Source organism: Pan paniscus, chromosome 21, assembly GCF_029289425.2.
Source record: "Pan paniscus chromosome 21, NHGRI_mPanPan1-v2.0_pri, whole genome shotgun sequence".
NCBI lineage: Eukaryota > Metazoa > Chordata > Mammalia > Primates > Hominidae > Pan > Pan paniscus.
This window is the reverse complement of record NC_073270.2, coordinates 52,233,949-52,259,646: the sequence shown is the minus strand read 5'-3', so window position 1 is coordinate 52,259,646 and position 25,698 is coordinate 52,233,949. Positions and strand designations below refer to the sequence as shown.

The 25,698-nt window shown below is 40.9% G+C and overlaps 1 protein-coding gene across 6 annotated transcripts in view; it reads left to right on the top strand.

The window, feature by feature from the left end:
- Positions 1-8,822: 8,822 nt before the first annotated feature.
- Positions 8,823-25,698, top strand: part of ZNF334 (zinc finger protein 334) — a 50,996-nt gene continuing 34,120 nt past the window's right edge. Inside the window, exons 1-7 of one of the 6 annotated variants that reach the window (XM_057300861.2) lie at positions 8,823-8,955; positions 9,887-9,913; positions 10,309-10,367; positions 17,685-17,811; positions 18,119-18,211; positions 19,325-21,189; positions 25,146-25,387. In XM_057300861.2, coding sequence (XP_057156844.1) covers positions 10,353-10,367; positions 17,685-17,811; positions 18,119-18,211; positions 19,325-21,126 — 2,037 coding nt within the window. In that variant the 5' untranslated portion in view covers positions 8,823-8,955; positions 9,887-9,913; positions 10,309-10,352 and the 3' untranslated portion in view covers positions 21,127-21,189; positions 25,146-25,387. Of the gene's footprint in view, positions 9,914-10,308; positions 10,368-15,967; positions 16,120-17,684; positions 17,812-18,065; positions 18,212-19,324; positions 21,352-25,145; positions 25,388-25,698 lie in introns of those variants that run through there. The other 5 variants (XM_063600886.1, XM_057300860.2, XM_063600888.1 and 2 more) reach the window with 5 other exon arrangements.

Here is a 25,698-nt window from a genome sequence, read left to right as displayed (position 1 = left end):
GCCCAGGACTGCCCCACTTCTAGCATTGAAAGACCCAAGTCTTGGGAAAATTCTATTTCTATTTCTATTTATAAATTATTGGATGTATATTTATATTTAATGTAAGCTTAGTTTACATATTTGTGAAATAGGATCTATAGTATTACTTAACCTGTAGCATTGTTCTGAGGATTAACTGTTATAAGGGGTAGAAACTGCTTGCTTGTAGCAAGCCTAAAATGCATTTCATTCTATTCTTTCACAATACTTCCCCCCATTTGGAATTCTATAGCTGTCTGTAATCATCTACATACTGTGGTCTTTCTCACCAGATTCTGAGTAGGCAGTGACCATGCATGTCTGGCTTCTTCACCACTGAGTCCTCTAATCTAAAACCATGCCTGGCACATAGTAGGTACCCCCAAAATATTTGTTGGATGAATAAATGAATGGATAATGAATAAAGACTAGTTGTAATCTTAATACCCAAGACCTTTTGCTGAAATCTGGTTCCTTGAGAAAGTTTTGAGGCACAGATTGTGATTTTTTGGAGTTCTCCGGTTGCTAGCAACAGAAAGCATCTCTGGCGAACTAAATCAAAAGGGAATTTGATTTCTATTGGAGTTGGAAAACAAAAAAAGAACAGAACCAGGGAGAACTCTGGAGATCCATGTAGCTGGAGCTAATGGGCAGTTGCTTCACAGCATTCATGTCAGGATGAACAGGATGAACATTCTGCTCAGGATTCAAAATCAAATCCATGATATGCTTGGTTCAGACAATGTGCTTGTATCTAGACCAGGAGTACAATGGGCAACTTGGACCATCTTTCAAGGGCTGTTATTGACAGTTGTACAGGTTGGGCACTGCTCAATTCCAGTAGGCACCACTCATCACAGTCTGAATGGATGGATTCTCTGGAGTTATGCAGTGCACAGCCTATGAGAGTGTATACAGTAGACCTGAGTGGTGGTGGTATAGTTCCCCAAAGGAAAATTGAAGTGTTTGTTATGAGAAAGAGGAGGACCAGAAGAAAAAACAACACGTCCACCACAAATGAATTGACTCGAGTTAACAGCTGTGGGAGGTTGACATTATTTGATGTATCAGCAAGAGTTAGGCCTTCCCAGGCCTTCCTCAGCACTCGCTATCAGCCAGCCCTTCTTTACCTTGCAGCCACAGACACTGAGCCTTCACAGCGAGGTCGCCTGACAAAGCAACAACAAAGTCAGTCTGACAACCACTGGCCTGTGCCAATGCTGCCACTTAGTGGCCTTCATGGAAACCACACTATCCAGTGTGAGCTTGCCAGTCTGCCTTCTTCTTCTTACCTTGTCCCTCTCCCTCCATTCCTTTCCTCCCCTCCCCTCCTCTGCCCTGCCCTCCCCTCCCCTCCTGCAATGCTGGAACTCCTCCTTCTTTGGTTTGGTAGTAAACCCTACCTATACCTTCCTTTGGCTTGGAATTCCTCGCCTTGATCACTATTTGACCATCCTTATTGGTTATTGGTGTAAAGCAACATCATTTATTATTATTATCTTTCATGATTCTGAAGGTTCACTTATAGGCAGTCCACACTCAGGCAGGTGGTGGCTGGGGCTGGAGTCCTCTTGAAGGCTTTCTTATTCACATGTCTGTTGGCTAGGACCTTAGCTGGGAATTTTACCCACAATGTCCACACATGACCTCCTTATGTAGCCTGGGCTTCCTCATGGCATGGCGTCCAGGTCCCAAGAGTGAGCATCCTCAAACAGAGAGCTGAGCGGAGATTGTATTGCCTTTTATGCCCAGGCCTTGTTAGTCACGTGGCCTCACTTCTACCATATCCTTTTAGTTGAGGCAGTCATGAAGGTCTATCCAGGTTTCAGGGGAGGGGACATAGAGTCCACCTTTTGATGGGGGAGTGATGCAGTAAGAAGAGAAAGTAGGATGGGAGATATTGTAATGGGCATCTTTGGAAAATACAACATGCTTCACCATGACAAACAAGGCACCAACTAGCCAGCCATGTCATTCATAGGCCTGACTGGAGCTCAAACCTGGCAAACTGCACCACACTCTCTGGCCTCTGCACATACTGTTTCTTCTGACCAGAGGAATCCTCTTCACCCTTGGCTGCCAATTCTAATCTATCAGATCCACACTGAATGTTCGCTTCCTCCTGGAGGCTGCTTCTGAACCCACTGTCCAGGGTGAGCAGCCATCTCCTCTCTGCCCACAGTACTTGTTCTTATCTCCCTCATAGCACTCATTGCACCTGTCCTGCAAAGGGCTAAACTCTACTCAGACAGGATCTTGCCTCAGGTGCCATTTCCATTTCACTGGCTCACCTCCCATCAACATTAGCTTTCAGGAGGTTTGAATTCACAATCCCCACAGTTGGTCCTCCTCTCACCAAAGGTGATGTGGGACAGCTGAGCCCCCAAATTAGGGCTTAACCTACAAGTGTTCTTGCCTTCACCCAGGAAAGAACTCAAGGGTGAGCTGGCGGTATCAGAAAACAATCTTTCATTCAACAGTACTGCTCCTTGCAGAGCAGGGCTAACTCATAGGCAGTATGCCCTGAGTCAGCAAACTATAGACTCTTGGTAACTACTTATACTCATGTAAACCCACTTTCAATTACATGTAAATTAAGGAGTGGATCAATGCAAATTGAGGGGCAGGTTATTTATAGCTTTCTAGAAAATGAGTGGTAACTTCTGGGTCATTGCCATGGCATTTTAAAACTGTCATGGCACTAGGGGAGTATCTTACGCTATGAGCAATGAGGGCAGCCAGGGATCACATTTGTCCCCATCTGCTGGTTCCTGCTGGTTTCTTCACTTGATCCTGTCTGGATCAGATCCTGTTTTGATCAGCAGGGTTGTGACCAGAAAACAAGCCCTGTTGGTCTTCTACCTCAGAGAGAGGTGGGATTTGAAGCTCTGTGGAAATAAGAGTCATTCCGGATTCTGAATGACCCTGATAAGAAAAGAAGGAATCAGGGGCCAGGCCCCTGAAAGCTGGGCTGGCAGGACTCACAAGGGGCAGGCTGGTGTGTGTGACAAAATTGTTTCGGGTACCAGGGACCTTGCAACAGGGAGAGGTTGTGATACCTCCAGACTCAGGGAGACCTCCAGTGTGGGAAGCAAGTCTTTCTCCTCCTCATTTACTTTAGCTCTGGAACACCTTATAATTCTCTTCACCTCACACTACACTTCAAGTGTTCTTCCCCTTCCTCCTCTGCACCACCCTTTGGAGCACTGTCCAAATATCTCTTCCCAGAAGAAGCGCTCTCTAACCCACAGACATTGTCTACTCCTGTATTATGTGAATTTCTCCTTTGTAGCCTTTACTACATTTTAAATTAAATAATCTTTTGCAGTATCAGATTTTTTTGTATATCTCATCAACTAAAATGTAGATTTGAGTGGAGGTCACTAAAAAAAAGCTTGCAGGGAAATCTAGAACCTTAAATTCTTTTTTTCTTTTTTTTATGAGAGGGAGTCTCACTCTGTCACCCAGTGAGTGCAGTGGTGTGACCTCAGCTCACTGCAATCTCTGCCTCCTGGGTTCGAGCGATTGTCCTGTCTCAGCCTCCCAAGTAGCTGGGATTACAGGTGCCCACCACCACGCCTGGCTAATTTATATATTTTTAGTAGAGACGGGGTTTTACCACGTTGGCCAGGCTGGTCTAGAACTCCTGACCTCAGGTGATCCACCTGCCTCAGCCTCCCAAAATGCTGGGATTATAGGTGTGAGCCACTGCACCCAGCCTTAAATTCTTATATTGACTGTGTCTAACTGAAGATGTTAAAATAAGAACAGGATAATTTTTAAAATCTATTTATTAATTAATTTATTTATTTATTCTGAGTCCAGCTTATGAGACTGGATAATTTTTGTATTTTTGGTAGAGACAGGGTTTCACCATGTTGCCAGGGCTGGTCTCCAACTCCTGGGCTCAAGTGATCCACCCACCTCAGCCTCCCAAAGTGCTGGGATTACAGGTGTGAGCCATGCGTCCAGCAAAGAACAGAATAATTTTTTTTAATGATGAGGAAGAACATAATGCAGGTAAAAGGAAGCAATCAATGAAATAGCAAAAAGAAACAATAGAAAGGATTAACCAAACCAAAAGCTAAATTTTTTAAAATATTAACACAGCCTCCTGCTGTGTGGCCGGATTCCTAACAGGCCACGGACCACTTCATACATCCTTATAAAGCTCAGGTGCAAGCACACTGACACCTGGATTACAGCAAAAGACCCTGAAGCACAGACAGAACCCATATGAACCATGCCCAGATAGTCAATGTAGCTGGTATGCTAAATAGCACATCTTAAGAAATAATTTTTAAGTAGCAAATTTTAGTCTTCCACCACTCTTTAAACTTTTTTGAGGGAATCTCCCACTGGATAAAAACTCAGCAGAATCCAAGGTTTTCTGCTTCCTTTGAGGATAGACAGACCTGCAGTCATTTGCCATAAACATATTATCTATTTAGTAATTAGAATACCAGGACCTAGATATTGACCCTACAATCTTCATCCAAAGTGAATAAATGAAGATTACTTCAACTCTCTAATCTTCAAGTCAATCTTCATTTGCTTCCTCTTCCTGTTGAAACAGAAATACTAGGAAGAGAGAGGGCAGGGTACAGTTTAAGATGTCATGTACATGTTATGTAAAGTGCATACAGTGCCTGGGTTATACAGTTTATTTGGGAGGTGATTCCAGGAAGCAGGGATGAGAGACTGGAGATAATGAGATAAAGAAGGAGAAACGCCAATGTAAGCAGGTGAAAGTAAGGTCCCTGCTATGGACAACAGGGATTTGATTCTTCCAAGAACTCTGAGAAGCATATGGAATGCTCCCAGAATTGTCTCCTGGAGGACTAAATGTTAAGACATTTGTTCATCATTATTTCCAGTGGAACTGTCTGCCACCTCCAAGACCCAAGATCTCTATCCCAACAAAGTTAGGAACCGGGCCGCACAGCAAGAGGTAAGCAGCAGGCAAGAGAGCACTACTGCCTGAGCTCCACCTCCTGTAAGATCAGCGGTAGCATTAGACCTCATACAAGTGGGAACCCTATTGTGAACTGCGCATGTGAGGGATGTAGGTTGCACACTCCTTACGATAATCTAATGCCCCCCAACCCTGTCCATGGAAAAATTGTCTTCCATGTAACTGGTCCCTGGTGCCATAAAGTCTGGGGACCACTGCTCTATGGGATCAATTAATCCCACCATACAAGGCATCAGCCTAAAACAGCCATCCTGATAGAAGTATGATATTGCTTAGTAAAGGCTCAGCTAAGGCAGAGGTTTTGGAATGACAACCTAAGAGCTTTGGGTGTTGTCCACCAGGATGTAGCTTATGTATGGAACCAGTGGCTGATATATGCTATTGTATCCTCAAGTGGCTGGAAACGAAGTGATGACAGTAGAATTAACCTGTTTCATCATCACTCCCACTTTCTGAATTTGTGCTTTCCATCCCTGTAACTTTTATTATTTATTTATTTATTGAGAGTCTCGCTCTGTCACCCAGGCTTGAAGAATTGGAAATTTTGTTTATTTAATAAAATTTCTGTTAAAATAGTGGCAAATTTTGGTGCTTTCTTTGCTTTTTTTTTGGTTTTCCTTCAGAGAGTATTTAAAATACATCCAGAAAATCTTAGAAAAAGCAGATTAATGTTAATATGTATGAAATTTCTTTAATTTGTAAAAAGTTAAATTCTGGTTCCTTGCAGGAACATGTACAGACAAGAGGTATGTAAGAATTTAGATGACATTGCAAAGCAGTGGGCAAAAAATGATGTTTTCAATAAATCATATCAAGACAAGTAGTTATATCTGAAAAAATATGAAAATTATATTTGTAATTCAAATATTACATCAAATAAATTAAAAATGGCTACTTATATTCTATCTTCACCTTCACATTGCTGGTAGACATTTGGTTGCTTCCCTCCACCTTTTAAAAAGTTATTATGATTGGCCGGGCGTGGTGGCTCACGCCTATAATCCCAGCACTTTAGGAGGCTGAGGTGGGCAGGTCACTTGAGGTCAGGAGTTCCCAATATGGTGAAATCCCGTCTCTACTAAAAATACAAAAATTAGCCGGGCATGGTGGCGGGCACCTGTAATCCCAGCTTTCTGGGAGGCTGAGACAGGAGAATCACTTGAACCCAGGAGGTGGAGGTTACAGTGAGCCGAGATTGCACCATTGCACTCCAGCCTGGGCATTGCGGCAAGACTCCATCTACAAAAAAAAAGATTATGACTAAAATCATTACGAGGAACATTCTTGATATGCATCTTTTTGTACTGATTTAATTATTTGATTAAGATGTTCCTAGAAGCTGAGTTCCTGGAATAAAGGACATGCAATCTTCAATTTTGGTACAGAATGTCTACTAGAAATGTCATAGGAATTATACTCCCACCCAACCTGTCTGGGAACAAATATTTTTTCCAAATTCATGCCAATACTTTATTATTCCGTTTAATCTTTGCCAAATTAGTCTGCCAAAAAAATACGTAATCAAAAACTTTTTGCATTTCTTTGCTCTAGAGTATTATTGGCCATTACCTCATATGTATAGTTATGGCTCTTTTACAATTCTTCTATATTAATTGTCTTATTCATGTTCTTTTTTCATTTTTTAAACAAATTTGAATCCTCATCTTTACTGATTTCTAAGAGCTGTTAATAAATTGAGTCTATTTCCAATCCTTCTCATATATATGAAACCACTTTATTTTCTCCATTTATTTCTTTTTAAATCTATTTTTTTCTGAAGCAAGATTTTTTCAATTTTTCATAGCCAAATTGATCAATAATTTTCTCTACAGTGTCACTTTTACACGGCAATGAAAATAAGATAGAAAAATGTTCCCAATTACAAAAGTAGCAAAACATTTGAGACTATCTAAACTTGAATGAATAGAAATATATTCCATTTTCTTGACGACTAGGAAACTTTGCTTTAATAAATTTCAGTAAAAGAGCTTCCCTAGCAAGTAATGCAAAAATCACTTACTCTGTGAGTTTGCTTTTAACATTTCAAATTATATGTCAATGTGAAATATATTGATTATAATGTGTGAGATGGGAATTTAATCTTAGTTTTTTACTCCAAATGGTTAGTGAGTTGTCCCACAACACTTTTTCAATAATCTATTTAACAATAAGCCTTTCTCAATGATTTGAAATGGCAGCTTTTCATATTATATTCTTGGACATCATCTTTTGTTGGTGCTTAGCTAGCTATTGCTGTGTAACAAACCACCCAAAACTTAGAGGCTTAAAATAATAAAATTCATTATTTCTTGTAGTCTGTATGTTTACTGGGATCAGCTATATGATTTCATCTGGAGCTGAAGTCATCCAGGAACTTCACTGGCCTGGAATGTTCACTCATATGTCTGATGTCTCTAGGCAAGGATGACTGGAAGGCTGGGATAGCTGCATTGCTAGGAAAGATGGGCCTCTCTTTTTCCATGTGGTCTCAGGGCCTCTCACTTCCTACTTCTCCTGGTTTCTCCACTTGGTCTAACAGGTTAGCTGCATGTCTTACATAGCGTCTAAGGACTCTTCAAAGGGCAAAGCTGAAGCTGCCAGGACTTTGTATGGCTTATTTTCTGGAACTGGCACAGTGTGACTTCTGACGCATTCTTTTGGTTAAAGAGAGTCACAGAGTCAGTCAAAGTCAACGTGGGAGGGAAATATACAAGCCTGGAATACTGGGAAGTTTAGTTCATTGGGGGCCATCTTTGAAGACTAGCTACCACCAGTCGCTAATTGTTCTTTTCTGGAATTGAATAATAATACATTATAACTTTGTCAGAAACTTTCATGCCTTCCAATGAGTAAAGTTTTATAAAGTTCTATTTATTCAATATGTATACAATTCATATACAGTCATGCATAATATAAGAATGTTCCAGTCAACGATGTACTGCATATACAACTGTGGTCTCATAAGATTATAATACTGTACGTTTACTGCACCTTCCCTATGTTTACATATGTTTACATACACAAATACCATTGTGTTACCATTGCATATGGTATTCAGGACAGTGACATGCCACACTGTCTGTGTGTCTCCTAGGTCTGTAGCCTAGGAGAAATAGGCTATACCATACAGCCTAGGTGTGTAGTAGACTATATCGTCTAGATTTGTGTAAGAACCCTCCATGATGTTCACACAAAGACGAGGTTGCCTAAAGACACATTTCTCAGAGTGTATCCCCATCGTTAAACCATACATGATTGTATATATTTTCCTTGTGGATGTAAAACTATTTTCTATATTACTCACAATGTATATGAGATAATTCGTGGTATTAAAGTATATTAACTATATTGCTAATTTAAAAAATAACAAATTACTAGACCCATATGAGTTCCTCTTTGTAAAACTGTCAGAAGAATGTGCACCTAATGTTAAACTCGGGTATCTCTGGGAATTGGGGTTACGGCTAATAGATCATTTTCTTCAGAGATATTCTTATTTACTTTCAACCTTCACGTATTGAAAGCCAGCAATGATTTTGTATCCTGTTTGGGAGAAATTTTCTGCAGGTCGTTAGTATTATTCCCTTAATATTCTGCTGGAATATCTTTAGCAGTCATTTTCATTTCGCAGAATTTTCCTTTCTCATCTATAGACTTCGATGAAACGGATATGAAACTTTACTTTTCGTATCGATGATTCACAGCAGTCACCCAAACTGTAGTTAAAGCAGAAGCTCCTCAAAGATCCCTCAGAGTAGGGCGGTGGCCGCGACGCCTTCTGGTGACTGTGGTCCGGAAAGCCGGCGCGGGGCCCGGGAGAGCCCCGGGAAAGGCGGCCCGGGGGCCTTTCTGCGCATGTGCGGTTCCTGTTTTTTACCTGGACGCCCTTCCGGTTCGCCAGGCTCTTCCGGGTGAGGGTCCTGCAGCCCGTGAATCCCTGGTCCCGCCGAGACTTGGACCTGGTGCGAACTGGAGGCGAAGCGGGTGCACCCACAACCTATAGGAAGGGCTGGCGGCGAGCTCTGAGCACTCGGGCGTCGGAGGGAACGGTGGGGCCGGGCGGAGCTGGCCTCGGGTCTGCGGAGGGTGGACGCGCGCTCTCCCTGTCTTTGGAGGGAGGGTTTCCTGTGGTCGGGAGGCGAGGCAGCCAGGGCAGTATTGGGCTCCTGACCTGCAGGCCACGGGGCGAGCTCTCTCTAGGGCCCCGATTTGCCCGAAGAAGGCGCTTGGTGAAGGTGAAAGGTTTACGCATCCAAGTAGCTAGAGCCTCTTTCCAGAACTTCTGCTGATGCACTTAGTCTTGCAGCCATTGATTACTATAGCTCAGCAAAGTTCAGTTCAACTTTCGGAAGAAGGATGTGAGCTGGAATGGGCAGGGTCAAGATTTGACAGGAAAAGACGCTTCACTGGAGGTATCTGCGAGAGTCCTGGGTTGGAGGGAAGGCGTACTGGTTATAAATAAGGAAATGATGTCTTCATCACTTCCTAAACACATACATGTCATTCCCTACCATCTCCACCCTCTGTTTATTCAGAGCTGCACCAACCATGTTCATCACCTCACCTGGGATTTACTGAGTTTACCCCTTACAGAGCTACACGATAGGGGTAAAGGAAAGACTAAAAACCAATTTATCTTATATTAAAATTACGACTTAGTAAATATTTTTTTCAGTAATGCAGTTTGCTAGTGACAGAGCCAATAACTGAATTCTGGTCCTTTGAGTACCAGGTCAGGGCTTTCGTCATCTACCACATTTACGTTACCTACCACAAGAAGTTTCTTAGTAAAAGGTCCTCTTGTGAAACTGCAGCTAAGGGAAACCAAACTGTCAAAAAGACAAACACCTTAAAGCACTTTCATTCATTCTCTCTGGATTCTGTCATCTCAAGTGGCTAAACACATTAGTAGGAAAACAGGTAAGTGACATAATATCATTTTCCTGTTCCAAGAAATCTTTTAATCCTAGAGTCCATTTTAATGCCAAAATAGTGTTCCAGGCTTTGTATATACTAACTTTCGTTGACCTAGTCTCCTATTAATTGGACTCAGACGTTTTCAATTTTTTTCAAAGGAGGCATAGATTGACAGTAATTCAGTAGAAAACATTTGTTGACACTCAGTAAGAAAAGCTCTATGAGACCATTCTAGAACTATAAATGGACAAGTGAACGTTTCCTCAAGATGTTGCTTCCTGAACCAGACTGGTCAAAGGGCCATGTTTTTAAATGGGTGTGTGGCTTTGTAGGTAATTGTAGAGCTGCTGTGTGAGCCAAATCGCTCATGATTCCATTCCCCATTCTTCCTTACCCAGCTCTGCTTTCAACACTCTTGGCCCTTTCTCAAGAGAACCTGAAAATGAAAAAATTTCAGGTAAGTTGCTCAGGGATTTACTTCTCACATTATACAGTGAATTTCAAGAGGTTTAGAGTAGTTTGCAGATGAAACGAAATGTATAAAATTCAGCATCAGAGAAGAGTATTCGATCAATACTGGAAAAGTGGACATAGATATACAGAAATCATATATTCCTATAGTTACTCAAATGGTTCCAGAAAGGCCCAGACAATATGAGATAGCCCTTACACTGGATTTTTGTGTGGTTTTCCCGTCATTTATATCTAAAAATTTTCTTGGATGATCTTTGAGTAAGTGAAGTAGAGACAGTTCTGCCAAAAACAGCTGAGAAAGAAATGGTATGGGTTTCCTGTGACTTCTATACCCAGGCAGAGCACAGTAATTACAGGGAACCAATCCAGTGTCATCCGAACAGGCAGCATTCTGATGGTTCTCTGTGATGTCTATGATCCAGTGATAAGACCTAGAATAAATGGATAAAACCTATAACAAATAGAATAATGTTCCTCAAATAATGCCCCATAACTTTATTTCAGCTATACTTATAAAACAAGTTCTAGAGGGAACAATTCAATATTATATTCTGTAGGTAAAACTTCTTCACGTGCCTGTCTCATTTCAACCCACTTGATACAGTCTGGTGTCTGCCCCCACCATTCTGATGGATCTGTTCTGGAAAAATTTAGCAGTAACCTAAATATTTTCAAACCCAATGAGTATCTTTCAGTTCATACTTTACCAAACTCTTTGTTGCATTTGACAGTATGACTGCCCCCTCCCTAATAGGCACCTCTGATAATGTCTGTGGTATCACTCACATGATTCTCTTTGTAGCTCTGTAATCATGTCTTTTTTTTTTTTTTTAATTGAGATGAGGTCTCACTATGTTGCCCAGGCTGGTCTCGAACTCCTGGGTTCAAGTGATCCTCCCACCTCGGCCTCCCAAAGTGCACTGATGACAGCTGTGAGCTGCCACACCCAGCTTGTAATCATGTCTTCTTTATATCTTTTATACAATCTTTTGTTTCATGAACATTGCTATTCCATTGTTAGCCCATTATTCTTTCTGATTTTTTTTCATGCCCTTTGTGGTTTTAACTTGTGAGTCTTTATGCTCTGAGATATTTCTGCCTCTGAGGACCTCAGCTTGAGATTGTTGCTGAACATCTCTGTAAGGATGTCTAGAAGGCACATGGAGTCCTCATATCCAACATGGAAATAATACTTACAACTTGCTCAATGTGCTGCTGCTTCTTTTTTCCCTATCAGTGCTGCTTCCATCTGACCAGCGAGACAAGCCAGAAAATGAAGGCCATCTTTTTTTTTTTTTTTTTGAAATGGGCTCTCGCTCTATCACCCAGGCTGGAATGCAGTGGCACGATCTCAGCTCACTGCAAACTCTGCCTCCCGGGTTCACACCATTCTCCTGCCTCAGCCTCCTGGGTTCACACCATTCTCCTGCCTCAGCCTCATGAGTAGCTGGGACTACAGGCACCCGCCACCACGCCCGGCTAATTTTTTGTATTTTTTAGTAGAGACGGGGTTTCGCCATGTTAGCCAGGATGGTCTCAATCTCCTGACCTCGTGATCCTCCTGCCTCGGCCTCACAAAGTGCTGGGATTACAGGCGTGAGCCATCGCGCCCGGCCTGAAGTCCATCTTAATTCTCCTTTTCCTCATGTCCTACCATACCTGTTTGTCGAGCTTGCTAGTGTTGTCACATAAACATTTCTTGAATTTGTCCTTTCACTTCCATCTCCTCCTCTCCTGCCTCAGTTTCTCGTGGGTTGTCATAATTTTAGTAGCTTTCTCAGCAGTCTGCTTGGCCCCTTCCTCTTCCCACCTCAAGTCTGTTCTTCACACTGACCAATTCCTCCAAAATGCCAACGTGATCATGTCTTAATACAGAAATGACTTAAGAGGTTCCATGCCACTTGCAGAATACAAGTTCAGCATCCTTGGTATGACCTGTAAGGCTACGTATGTCATGACCGTTTCCTGCCTCTTCTTAGTTCCTACCACTCTGGACCTTTCATTCAACAACTGTATATTGATCAAACAATTGTGTGTGATACGCTATGCTAGTTGGTCTACATTCAGCTTGAATGAAGGAGATACTGTCTCTGTCCTCATGGAGCTCACGTGCTAGTGAAAGAGAAAGATATTACACAAGCAATTCAAACTGTGCTGAGGTGGTTCTCAACTCTGCCAGACCCATATCTATTTACAGAACATACTTTCTTAGGAGCTATATTGGGATGCAAACCTTCCATATTCTGCCATCCCCTTTATCTCTCTTAGTTAATGCCACCCACCCACACCAGGCTGCCTCCTGTTTTAGACTTGGATGAAACCACACACCATGAGGTGTGGTACCAGCTTCCTGAGGGGCCAGATGGTAGAGCCAGATGATGCAACCTGGAAGTGTGGGCAAGTTAACTCACCGTGGGTGAACCTTGAATGAAGGGAAATGGAAAATGAGAAGGAGGTGGGCAGATGAATTCCCCATCCTTTCTCTATTCTGTGCACTATTTCAAGGTTAGTTTCTCCTGGTGGTCCTCCCAGAGATGTCCCATGTGCTGACCCACGTGCTGACCCCATGCTCCTGCTGAGGAAACTTGCCCCTCTTTGGGGCTTGTAGTGAGGTGGTGGGCAGCATGCTAATGCCTCTCATATCTCATTGTTTACATCCTTTCTTTCCTCCCTTCCTTACTTCCCTCACCCTCACTACCCCGGCTTGGAGTTCCCAGATGAAATGATGCAGACTGAGTCCTTGCCTTAGGATCTGTTTTCTAGAAATCCCAACTAAAAGCCATCCTCCCTTTATCCTATTTTGGAGATCATAGATAATACAACCTACTTGTGTAATTTTTAAAAAAATCAATAGAACTTGAATATAGAGGAAAAATAACAACAAAGTAATTAAAAATGATATGTATCTTAATATAGACTTGCCCAGATAAAACTATAGTAAAAGAAGAGGAGTCTGGTGTTTATACAGATTACTTTTAGGTTAAATTTCTATGAATGTGATAATTAGAAGTTCTCACTGATATGGGACTGATGTGTCATGATTCGAATACTGTACATAGCATTGCCATTTGTGATATTTTTCAAGAGTGAAAATCCCTAAAGTTCCAGTTCAAATCAAATACAAATTGTGCTTGATGTATCCACTATTACATTGAAGAAAATTTAATATACATAAAAAATATATAAAAATACTATGTGTTCAAGTGCCAAATGGAATAAGGTTCTAGGCTCAGATCATTATAAACAGGATTTTTCGTTCATATGAATATTTAAGATTAGAAAGTTATACAGGACTTGGGGCATTTCTTTCCTGGAGGAGAAGGTCCTGCATGTTGCAGTGTCTCTACCATCCTTCCTTCCCTCTCCTTCCACCAAATGCCAACAGCATCCCACAGAACCCTGACAGCCAAAAATGTCTCCGCAGATGTGCCACATGCCCCTGATGGAAGGGACCACCCACACTGAGCCCCTCTGAAGAACGATGGTGGTCTGCATTTAGTCTCCTGAACATGCCCCAAATTTTACACTCTTGCTTTTAACCGCGTTTCTACTGTTTGCTCCTTGACTTTCTACCCCTTTTCTGCCTACATTGTGACCATAGCCAGGAGCCATCTCGTCACAGGACCCATTCCTGTCCCCATATTCTTTGTCCACAGACTATGTGTTACGGAGCAATGCTGGCCCTCTTCATCTCTGCATTACATGTAGGGTCTGGTCATTATCTGTCTACCTCACAAGTAAGACTATTAGCCTTTAAAGGTGTAGGCACATGTCCTCAGTAGCCATATCCCTGCTCATAGTAGTGCTCATCGTTTCTTTTTTTGGGTAATCTTGTTTTGTGTGAAATGGTGAACTCTCCTCTGCTCTGAATGGATCATCATTCTACTTACAGTATTGCTTGCAGAATGGACCTGAGTCACCAGGAGAATCGAGTTTCTTTTTCTTTTGTCATAAGCACCTTTCAGTTTCTCACAAAGTGAACACATTCACTGTTCTTACTTTGGACTTTCTGCTATGAAGTGCACCGGGTCTGCCTGAGCAAGTACAGAACTTTCTAGTGAGGGCTCTTCCCTGGCACCCTTTCTCCCTGGCGTTTTGTTTCTAATATTTTTGCCAGTCATTCTTTCTAGTCATTAAGACCTTATATGTCTGTTGTTGTGCCTATAATTATGAGATACTCTTTATCTTCAGGAAGCTTATAGGTCCTTCAGAGGAAGTAATTCATGGAAGAAATAAAATGGATAATGTAACTACTTCTAGTTTAAGAGACAGTTAAGTGGTGATAGCGGGAAAGGCCTCATTAAATTACCTAATAAAATTTGTCAGTAGAAAGGTGTATAGCAGATCAAAGAAAAGAAAGACGGGTGACCTAGGATGGTCATGTGGGTGAGGTGAGACATACAGCAGGCCAAAGCCCAGGTGTCTGCAGAGGTGGAGGCAGCATGCCTATTTTTTACTGCTTTATTTTTAAATACGAAGAATGAGAAAAATCATACACAAAATACCTGTGTTTCCTTCACCTCACTTCCCCTGATCTTTCCAAACTATATTATAGTGATCAGAACCAGGAAATTCACATGAATACAGTATTATTATCTATCGTATTCAAATTCTGCTTATTATTTTCCATAATATCCTTTTTCAGTTCAAGGATCCAACCTAGGAACCCAGGTTGTGTTAAATGTCCTGTCTCCTTAGCCTCTTGCAACCCACGATGGTCCTTCTTTGTCACTTACAACCTTGACACTTTGCTGGCTAGTTATTTTGCAGGGTTCATCCTAGCCTTTTCTTTCTTTCCTTTCCCCTTCCCCTTCCCTTTCCCTTGTTTTTCCTTTGTTTTCTTTTCCTTGTCTTTCCTCCCTCCCTTCATTTCTCGTTTCTTTTCCTTTCCTCTTTCCTTTCTTTCTTTCCTTTTTACTTACTTAAGCTTATTTAACTTACTTAATTTTTGAAACTGGGTTTTGCTCTGTCACCATCATAGCTCACTAAAGTCTTGACCTCCTCAGCTCAAGCAATCCTCCTGCCTTAGCCTCCCAAGTAGCTGGGACTACAGACATGCGCCACCACTCCTGGCAAAAAAAAAATTTTTTTTGAGAGATGGGGTCTCACTATGTTGCCTAGGCTGGTCTTGAACTCCTGAGTTCAAGCGATCCTCCCACCTCAGCCTCCCAAAGTGCTGTGATTACAGGCATGAGGCACCACGCCTGGCCTACCATAGTTCTAAGAATCAAAACCGTATAGAAAGATATTTTAGAGAAGTGTCACTCCTTCTCATCTTTTCTACTCTGTTCCCATCCGTCCATTCTTTCCATCTGTCTCCACCTTTCCCCTGAACGTAACCAGTTTCATGAGTTTCTGGTGTATCCTTTCCATAATTTTTTTTGCACATGTAGTGGTTACATGTGGGTTTTTTTTGTTTTTTTGAGATGAGGTCTTGCACTGTCACCCAGGCTGCTGGAGTACAGTGGCACAATCTGAGCTCACTGCAACCTCTGACTCCAAGACTCAAGTGATCCTCTTGCCTCAGCCACCCGAGTAGCACATACCACCATGCCTGGCTAATTTTTTTTTATTTTTTTGTAGAGATGGGGTTTCGCCGTGTTGCCCAGACTGATCTTGAGCTTCTGAGCTCCAGCGATCAGCCTATCTCAACCTCTCAGAGTGCTGGGATTATAGATGTGTGCCACCACACCTGGCCATGTGTGTTTTCTTACATCTCCTTTCTTACATAAAAGGTAATATATTATAGATATTCTTTAATACTTTGCTTTTTTCACTTCATATCAGTTCATGGAGACCTTCCTCATTATTTATGCTTTCAAATATTGCTTCTGATCACTGTGGTATCTCTCCTGTGAGCTCCAGAACCATATATCAAACTACCAGCTAGATATCTGTACTTCTTTACTCAACAGACACTTCAAGCACAGCATGGTAAAGATCAGTGCCTTCATTTCCTATGCTCATTCTCTTTTTTGTTTTGTTTTCCTAATCTCCACATATACTACTAGCGTCAGCCCAGCTGATCATGTGAAATAATATGCACATTACATCTACTGCACATCAAGTAGTGGTCAACTCTCCTTGCCTCCCATTATGTAGGACTGATTCTCTCCTTCCCATTTCCCAGGAACTACCTGTGCTCATGTCCTGTAGTAGTGTCTTAGTTTTCTTCCCTTCTAATTTGACCTTTAAGCCAGTTTCCATTTTTCTAGAGTAGGGGACAGCAAATGTTTTCTTTAGAGGACAAGGTCAAAATTTTTGGCTTTGCTGGCCCTGTGGTCTCTGTTGGATTTCCTTGGCACAGCTGTTGTGACATGAAAGCAGTCATAGACTGTGTGTAACAAATGAGCATGACCACATTTGGCTCCCAGTGGCCTAGATTTTGCCCACGGACTGTAGTTTGCCAACTCTTATGCTCTAGAGCATTGTTTCAAAATACACATTTGGTCACAAATCTCCAGTCCTTGCTTACAAATAACTCTTTATGGGTTTCCATTATTTATAACAGTGGTCTCCAAAGTGGAGGATAGGGAGCACCCCAGCAATTCACTGGACTTCTATTCTTGTATTTCAGCCGAAAGAATGAAAAAATAATTAAGCTTTATTGATATTAGTGTATAGCTGGAACTAACTTGGAAATATACTACAATTCCTAAGTAAATGTACGTTAGCGTATATGCAAGAATGTTTTACTGATGTGCCATACTATCTAAATTTCAAGACTACTAGTTAGAGAAAAGAGTTCCTCTATTCTCTGACCTCTGTCCCGCTCCTCACTAACCTTTCCTGTGGAGAGATTGTAGTTCTCGAACTCCCCATATGTGTTTTGTGTCTGTGTATATTCTTAATGGCTACAGTCCTATAAAACATACTGTTTATATTTCAGGACTAAAATTATTATGCCCTCAAAGAAGGGGTAACAAAAATGGAGCAAGCTTTCTTCTTTTGTGATCACCCTTCATCTTGTGTATATGTCCAGCATTGCTCTTTAAAGATGTGCATTTCTATTTTTGTCACCCTGTCAGAATGTATGCTCCTAGAGAGCAAGATTAGTATTTTATGTGATTAGTAATCCAGGCAATTGGAATAGCTCCAGGACATGGTATAAGCTCAGCACATTTTTAAAATTCATTTTAAAAAATGAACACAGTGACAGATTTTTAATTTTCTGCCCTCCCACAATTACATCTCTCTATAGCTTTCCATTAGCCATGGCAGTGGTCTTCTTATAGTTTATGTTACCATATATTTGATATCACTCAATTCTGGTCACCCAAGATTAAACATTTTCTTTCAGAGACCAGTTTCATTCCAGGACCTGACTGTGAACTTCACCCAAGAGGAATGGCAGCAACTGGACCCTGCTCAGAGGCTCCTGTACAGGGATGTGATGCTGGAGAACTACAGCAACTTGGTCTCCGTGGGTAAGGACGATTTCCCTGTACAACTCCCAAGAGCATACATTTCTTCTGTGTTACAAAAACATGTTGATTTCTAGAATTTATTTAGCCTTGAGCATCAGGGGAGCAAGAAGATTAAACCCTTTTAGACAGTAGAAGTTTGTGTATGTATTCACTGCCCTTCCCCTACCCTTCACCAAAATGTTCTAGCTTTACTGAGCTATTGCTGGGCATCTTCATTGCACAGCTTCTGAAGCTGTACTTTCTTCATTCTTCAGAGTCCCTGATGTCCAAAGATCTTGGTCCAAGTTCTGTAATTTCCCATTAACAGGGTATCATGTTAGCAAACCAGATGTGATTTTCAAATTGGAGCAAGGAGAAGAGCCATGGATAGTGGAGGAATTCTCAAATCAGAACTACCCAGGTAAGTAAATGATAACTGAGCAGGTGGAACCAATGGAAATGAGAGTTCCATGGTGGTCGGTGGTAATAGTTGGCATCGTAATGTTTTTCATGAATTTCTTTTTGTTGGCCCCAGACCTTTAGAAGTGATTGAGGTTGATTAACTGTCATGCTATGGACATCTGAAACATTCTCCCCAAATAAATAATTGAAATTTATAAAGATGTTTGCCATTAAGTTACCTATCCCCAAAATTCAAGTTCTTCTTTTATCACACCTTAAACTTTATTTCTGTGACATTCTCTGTTGCCTCCCTTGCCCCACCCACCATTGTCATAGGCTTGGTTTATATTTCAGACATTCAGAGATCTGTCATGATCTTTTTAATTGTCTTCCATTTTTCTCTACATCACTTAACAGAAATAACACGGTTTCCCTTTCCATTCTAAGCTTCACCAGGATCTGGAGTAGGGTGAGGCAAACAAGGTGCCTGGCATGCAAAATTTAGGAAGACACTCAACTCTCAGGATTGCACAGGCGCCCTGGGTATCCTGCTTGCCTTCCTCTAGTCCCAGCTCTGCTCAGCCCACAATCTTACTTCCCTTTGCACTGTACAAATTCAAGAGTTCCATGTCACTGCAAAAATTTCAGATTTACCCCTTCTTGTGTGTTTTGATAATAACTGACCATCTTTCTGATATCTGTTTTACCTGGTCTCACTGTATGACTATCTTTCTCTAAGTGCTTACTTGACTCTTGTCTGTTTTATTCAACACTCCATCAGCCACACTTCCAGCATACTTTGTGTACTATTCCTTGTGACTATTTACTTTTTCCACTCAATGTTTAGTAGTATTTGTAAAGTGTCAAAGGTACTTGTATTCTTTGCTAGTTTCCTCTTCCTTTCCCCCTGTTAAATAGTGGCTGGTATGGATGGATTTGCTTTTTTGTATTTTTTGTTTCTGTATGTCTTCAAATCAACCAAGTAAGAGATATTTGCTCTTGAAATTTGTTTAATCTTGGAAGGCTGGGCCTGAAGTCTAACCCCTAAAACAATGCATTTCTAAGGAATTCTCATTTCATAGCAAACATATAAAGGCTCACCAATTACTGTTAATTGTGTTCCTTTTTCTAGACGTTGATGATGCCTTAGAGAAGAACAAGGAAATCCAAGATAAACATTTGACACAAACTGTATTCTTCAGCAACAAAACACTGATTACAGAAAGAGAGAATGTATTTGGGAAAACACTTAATCTGGGCATGAATAGTGTTCCCTCAAGAAAAATGCCCTATAAATGTAATCCAGGAGGAAACAGTTTGAAAACTAATTCAGAAGTAATTGCTGCAAAGAAAAGCAAAGAAAACAGAAAGATTCCTGATGGATACAGTGGATTTGGGAAGCATGAGAAAAGTCATTTGGGAATGAAAAAATACAGATACAATCCAATGAGGAAAGCCAGCAATCAAAACGAAAATCTTATTCTGCACCAGAACATTCAGATTTTGAAACAACCGTTTGACTATAATAAATGTGGGAAAACCTTCTTCAAGAGGGCAATTCTCATTACACAAAAGGGGAGACAGACTGAAAGGAAACCAAATGAATGTAATGAATGTAGGAAAACCTTTTCTAAGAGATCTACCCTCATTGTACATCAGAGAATTCATACAGGGGAGAAACCGTATGTTTGTAATGATTGTAGGAAAACTTTTCGTGTGAAGACAAGCCTCACTCGACACCGAAGAATTCATACTGGAGAGAGACCCTATGAATGCAGTGAATGCAGGAAAACCTTCATTGACAAATCTGCCCTTATTGTACACCAGAAAATTCATGGAGGGGAGAAATCCTATGAGTGTAATGAATGTGGAAAGACCTTTTTTCGGAAGTCAGCCCTGGCTGAACATTTCAGGTCACACACAGGGGAGAAGCCTTACGAATGCAAGGAATGTGGAAATGCCTTCAGCAAGAAATCGTATCTTGTTGTACATCAAAGAACTCACAGAGGAGAGAAGCCAAATGAATGTAAGGAATGTGGGAAAACCTTCTTCTGTCAGTCAGCCCTTACTGCGCATCAGAGAATTCACACAGGGGAAAAACCCTATGAATGTAGTGAATGTGAGAAAACCTTCTTTTGTCAATCTGCCCTCAATGTGCATCGAAGAAGTCATACAGGAGAGAAGCCCTATGAATGCAGTCAATGTGGAAAATTTTTATGTACGAAATCAGCCCTCATTGCACATCAGATAACTCATAGAGGAAAGAAGTCTTATGAATGTAATGAATGTGGGAAATTTTTCTGCCATAAGTCAACACTCACTATACATCAGAGAACACACACAGGAGAGAAACATGGTATGTTTAATAAATGTGGTAGAATCTCCATTGTGAAGTCAAACTGCAGTCAGTGTAAGAGAATGAACACAAAGGAGAATCTTTGTGAGTGTAGTGAACATGGGCATGCCGTCAGCAAAAACTCACACCTCATTGTACATCAGAGAACTATATGGGAGAGACCATATGAATGTAATGAATGTGGGAGAACCTACTGCAGGAAGTCAGCCCTGACTCACCATCAGAGAACACACACAGGACAGAGACCCTATGAGTGTAATGAATGTGGGAAAACCTTCTGTCAGAAGTTCTCCTTTGTTGAACATCAGCGAACTCACACTGGGGAGAAACCATATGAATGTAATGAATGTGGGAAATCCTTCTGCCATAAGTCAGCCTTCAGAGTCCATAGAAGAATTCACACAGGAGAGAAACCATATGAATGTAATCAATGTGGGAAAACCTACCGTCGCCTGTGGACTCTCACTGAACATCAGAAAATACACACAGGAGAGAAACCTTATGAATGTAACAAATGTGAGAAAACATTTCGCCACAAATCAAACTTTCTTTTACATCAGAAATCCCACAAGGAATAAGTTCCAACAAAGTAATAAATTCCAACAAAGCAACAAATCAAATAACTTACACAATGCTAAACTGTGAGTATGTATAGAGGAGTAAAATCTTATAAATGTAATGAATATGGAAAATTTTTCTGCCATAAGTCAACCCTTAATGTAACATCAGAGAAATCATGTAGGAAAGAAATAATTTGTTTAATAAATGTATTATTCATTGTGAACTATGAAAATATTCAACAGCAATTCAAAGGTTATGCCAAATGTGCCTCCCTTTTAAAATAATGAAACAAACATTGTTTAAGTTAAATTGTTACTTGGTTCCTCCCCACAGTGTTACTTGATAGTGTATGTTATGAGGTGTGAGGATCTGACCTTCATTTCAAATCAATACCATTGTTTGATAGTTGAGTAAGTTACAGTTTCTCAATTTATGGTGTATTTTCAGATTTGGCAGATTTTTTGTTGTCTGCTAACTCCATAGTCTTCTAGTAGTGGACTGTATACCTTTATCTGCAAAGGTGACAACTCAGGAGAACTAACCATTGTACTCTATGCACCCATGGTAATTATACCCCAGGTGAGCATTTTGTAAAGCTGAGCCAGTGAAAGCCCTTCCTAAGACCTTTCTAATGGAAGATAGGCACAGGATAACTAGTTCATGATCCTGAAGCTTTCAGCCAAGTCAAGAAGACGGCAATTGCAGTAGGAAAAACATGGGAAAATAAGCATTCTTGAACAACAAAGAGAATTTGGATGATGGTTGAATCCAAAAAGTGTTTATTTCTCTGGTTTTAGTATTCTGTAATATCCACTCAACCCCATCTACCAGTGGTTTATGTCAATTAGTATGTTTTCAAAAATCTCTTGGATTTCCTAATCAACATGTTCATTAGAGGTATTCTTTAGAAGTCACTGATCAAATTCTGAGAACAAAAGGCACCTGGGATGCTGATTAGGATTACATTGTATGGATATATGTGATGAGGTAGGATTGCCACTTTTATGGGGTTATTGGGAAATGTTTACCTTTCAAGTTCTGATTTCCATGAGTGGGATTTTCCCTATACCCATTCCTAGCTTCTCTGCCACATTATGCATTCTGCCCCAGGGATGAGGAAGTGGGCTTATCTAGTTGGTAAGATAGTGATGGGTAACTGGGTTTGCTCAGCTGAACTCCCTCTTCATTGTGGGCTGACCTGCAAGTACAATTTCTTGTCACAGGTATTGCCTGTGATTGGTAAATTGGTCTAATTCTGTCATTCAGCTAATTGGCCCATTAGCTGAATGGTCACACTAAGTTGCATCCTCCAACTCAATTTGATCAGTAATAAAAGTTTCATCCTGCCCCCTGTCTGCTACTTAATTTTTTATCATTTAGATGGGGGGAAATTGTGCTATTTATTTGGGGCCCTTCAGAGAACCCAATATGAACATGATTTATCTATTTATTCAGTTTTTATGTCCTTCAGGACAGATAAATGTATGTATACACACATATACATGTGTTAATATGTGTAAGTATATACATATGTTTAAATGTATGTGTATGTGTATACTGATCTTGCTCTTTTCCTGTGAAATGTATTAATAGTCACTTCAAAGATTTGGTTGCTATTGTGAAAGAAATTAAGTTACCTTTCACTTTGAAACTAATAGAGTAAAGAAAAACAAAAATACCTAATTTTTGTGCCAAATTTGTCTAAATTTATCTCTTAATGTTGGAACAATTTTTTCAAATCTTATGGAAAATGTAAATTCACAAGTCCAAGAAGTTTAATGAACCCCAAGCAGGATAAAAATGAAGAGCACAATAAGACACCAAATTTCAAGACATAAAGAAATCAAAACTAGTTTAATAAAGAATATCTTAAAAGTAGCCAAAGAACAAAGACATGATATAGAGGGTGTATTCATCTCCTAGGGCTGCCGTAACACAGTACCGCAAACGGGATGTTCTAGAACAACAGATATATCTCATAGTTCTGGAGACCAGAAGTCAGGTTGGGGTGTTGGCAGGGCTATACTCTCTTCTGAAGGATCTGTTCCCGCCTCTTCCCTAGCTTCTGATAATTCTGTAGCTTGTGGCAGCATAACTTCACATGGCATTCTAAGTGTGCATGTTTGTGTCCAAATTTCCCCTTTTTATAAGGATACCAGTCATTGGATTAAGGGCCTGCCCTCCTCCAGTATGACTGCATCTTAAATAATTACATCTGCAACAATCCTATTTCCAAATAAGGTCACATTCTGAGGTACTTGGGTATAGGAATTCAACACACATTTTGGGGAGACAATTCAACCCCATAACAGGTTAATGTATTATTTATTGTTGTGTAACAAATTATCCCCAAAATTAGCAACTTAAAACAGTAAACATTTACTATCTCATTGTTTTTGTGGTTTAGGAATTGTAGAGTAACTTGGCTAGGTGGTTCCGGCTCAAGGTCTTTGAGGTTGCTGTCAAGATGTTGACCAGGGATGCAGTCATGTAAAGACTTGACGGGGCTGAAAGATCCACTTCTACCATGGCTCACTCCCACAGCTGTTAGCAGGAGACCTCAGTTCTTCATCACATGGACCTCTCCATAGGGTTTCTTCAGTTCCTCACAACGTGGCAGCCGGCATTGATTCCTCAGAATGAGTGATCCAAAGCCACAGTTTCCCTTATAACCTAGCTTTGGAAAACTATCACTTTCACTGTACTTAATTGGTCACACAGACCAACCTTGATATGTTGCGGAAGGGTATCACACAGGAGCCTGAGTACCAGGAGGTAGAGACCTCTGGAGCCATCTCACAGGCTAGCTACCAGAGGCAACCACCGTAAGAATGCAGTGGTTTCAAGAAAGGTGAGAGGAGACGTGCTGAAAACAGTTAATACAAACAACACTTTCAAGAAGTCGTACTAAAGGCAAGAGAAATGGCATTGTAGCTCGAGAGTAAAGTGTAGTCAAAGGAGGCTTCTTTCTAGAGATAGAGATAAATGCATGTTTATACACTTAAGGGAAATGTTCCATAGAGAGGAGGAAATGTTGGAATAATGTTCTGCATAGGTGAGATAGGTCGGAATCTATGTGTAAGGGGGAAAGGTAGCCTTTTTAAGAAAACAGGCAATGGTCATGCCATGCCGGCTCACACATATGGGTTGATGTGACAGAAGTTTGTGAATTTATTTTAGAATTGTTTCTATTTTTCAGTGAAATGGGGAATAAGATTATATGAGAGAATGAGAGAGTTTTATAAATTGGTGTTATCGATATGACACATTTAGTTTCAGTTTTGCCAGATTATTTTATCTTCCCATTTGTCTTTCACTACAGTGTTGTGGAGCATTTGTATTTTTGTTCTGTCAGTTACTAATATGCTGATATCTTTATATAATGCCTTAATATCCCTGTTATTTGCAGGGAATAAGGGGAAGATAGTATATTAGTTTCTTACTGTCAGTCAATAATGAAATTAGTTGGTAATCTCTTCTTCCCTCTTCTCTTCCTGTTCACCTGGAGTCTAATTTAAAAGATAGCTTATTCTTTAAGATGGACATATCAGTCTCTGAATTATTATATGTTAACGGTTTGCCTATGGACTTTATGTATATTTGAAGATCAGTCTGACTGGTTAGAAAATCTCCAGCTAACTTTCTTTGCATATCCTAAAACACATTGTTCCATCATATCTAGACCAAGTGTTATTCTTCAGAAGCCTGATGCTCCTGAATACTCTGTCCCTTCAGAACCACTGTCTACCCCACTCCTCATGCTTGGGGCAGACCTGTATGAACTGCATCAACTGAGGTCTCTTGCCATCAGGTGTCTGGTTGAGACCTTATTTGTGGCCCTCTTCCGCAGCTAGAGCTATTCCCAGATCCCAAAAGTTATTTCCTTCCTGCATCACTTAGAGTTCAATCAGAGCAGCAGAGCCATATGTATGTTCTGTAGATGACAAATTTGTTATCAAGATTTGACTCCAGGCTATTACGGGAAGGCTGTTATGTGACTGTCCTCATGGCTGATGCTGGTACTTTAATTCTGCAGGCCAAGCAAGTAGTGAAAGTGAACACTAAGAGAATAAAGACAAGCTGGAACCCACAGACAAAGCTGTGGCAGTTTTTACTGTCTTCTACCTAAACGATGTGGGTGTCCTACAGAGGTTGGTGCCATTTGTGGTGTTGCTAAGCACACACATAGCCCAGGAGCTGGAAGAGCTGGAGGAGATCCTGGGGAAAGGAGAGCAGCCACAGGCTCATCTACTGAGCCACGCCAACAAGAACCAGCAGGTAAGAAATGTGTCGGGGGCAGAAGCCTTGCTAAGCATAAAAGCAAGATGATTGCTGCTCTGCGACCACCCTCCAGATCTCACGCCAAAATGTCCTCTGTGACCCACCCTCACTGGAAACATACAGGGAAGGGAGTTCTAGGGAACATAAAATCAGCTAAGCCAAAGTGACAAATTTCAAAGGCACCACCTCCTGCTTTCCCTTCAGGGCTAGGGATGGTAAATCCGTTGTTGGTTTCCCGCAACCCTTCCCACACTTTTGTAAAGAGTCTCTTCATTCAATTTTCTTTCACTCCTTTCAAATGAGCTATT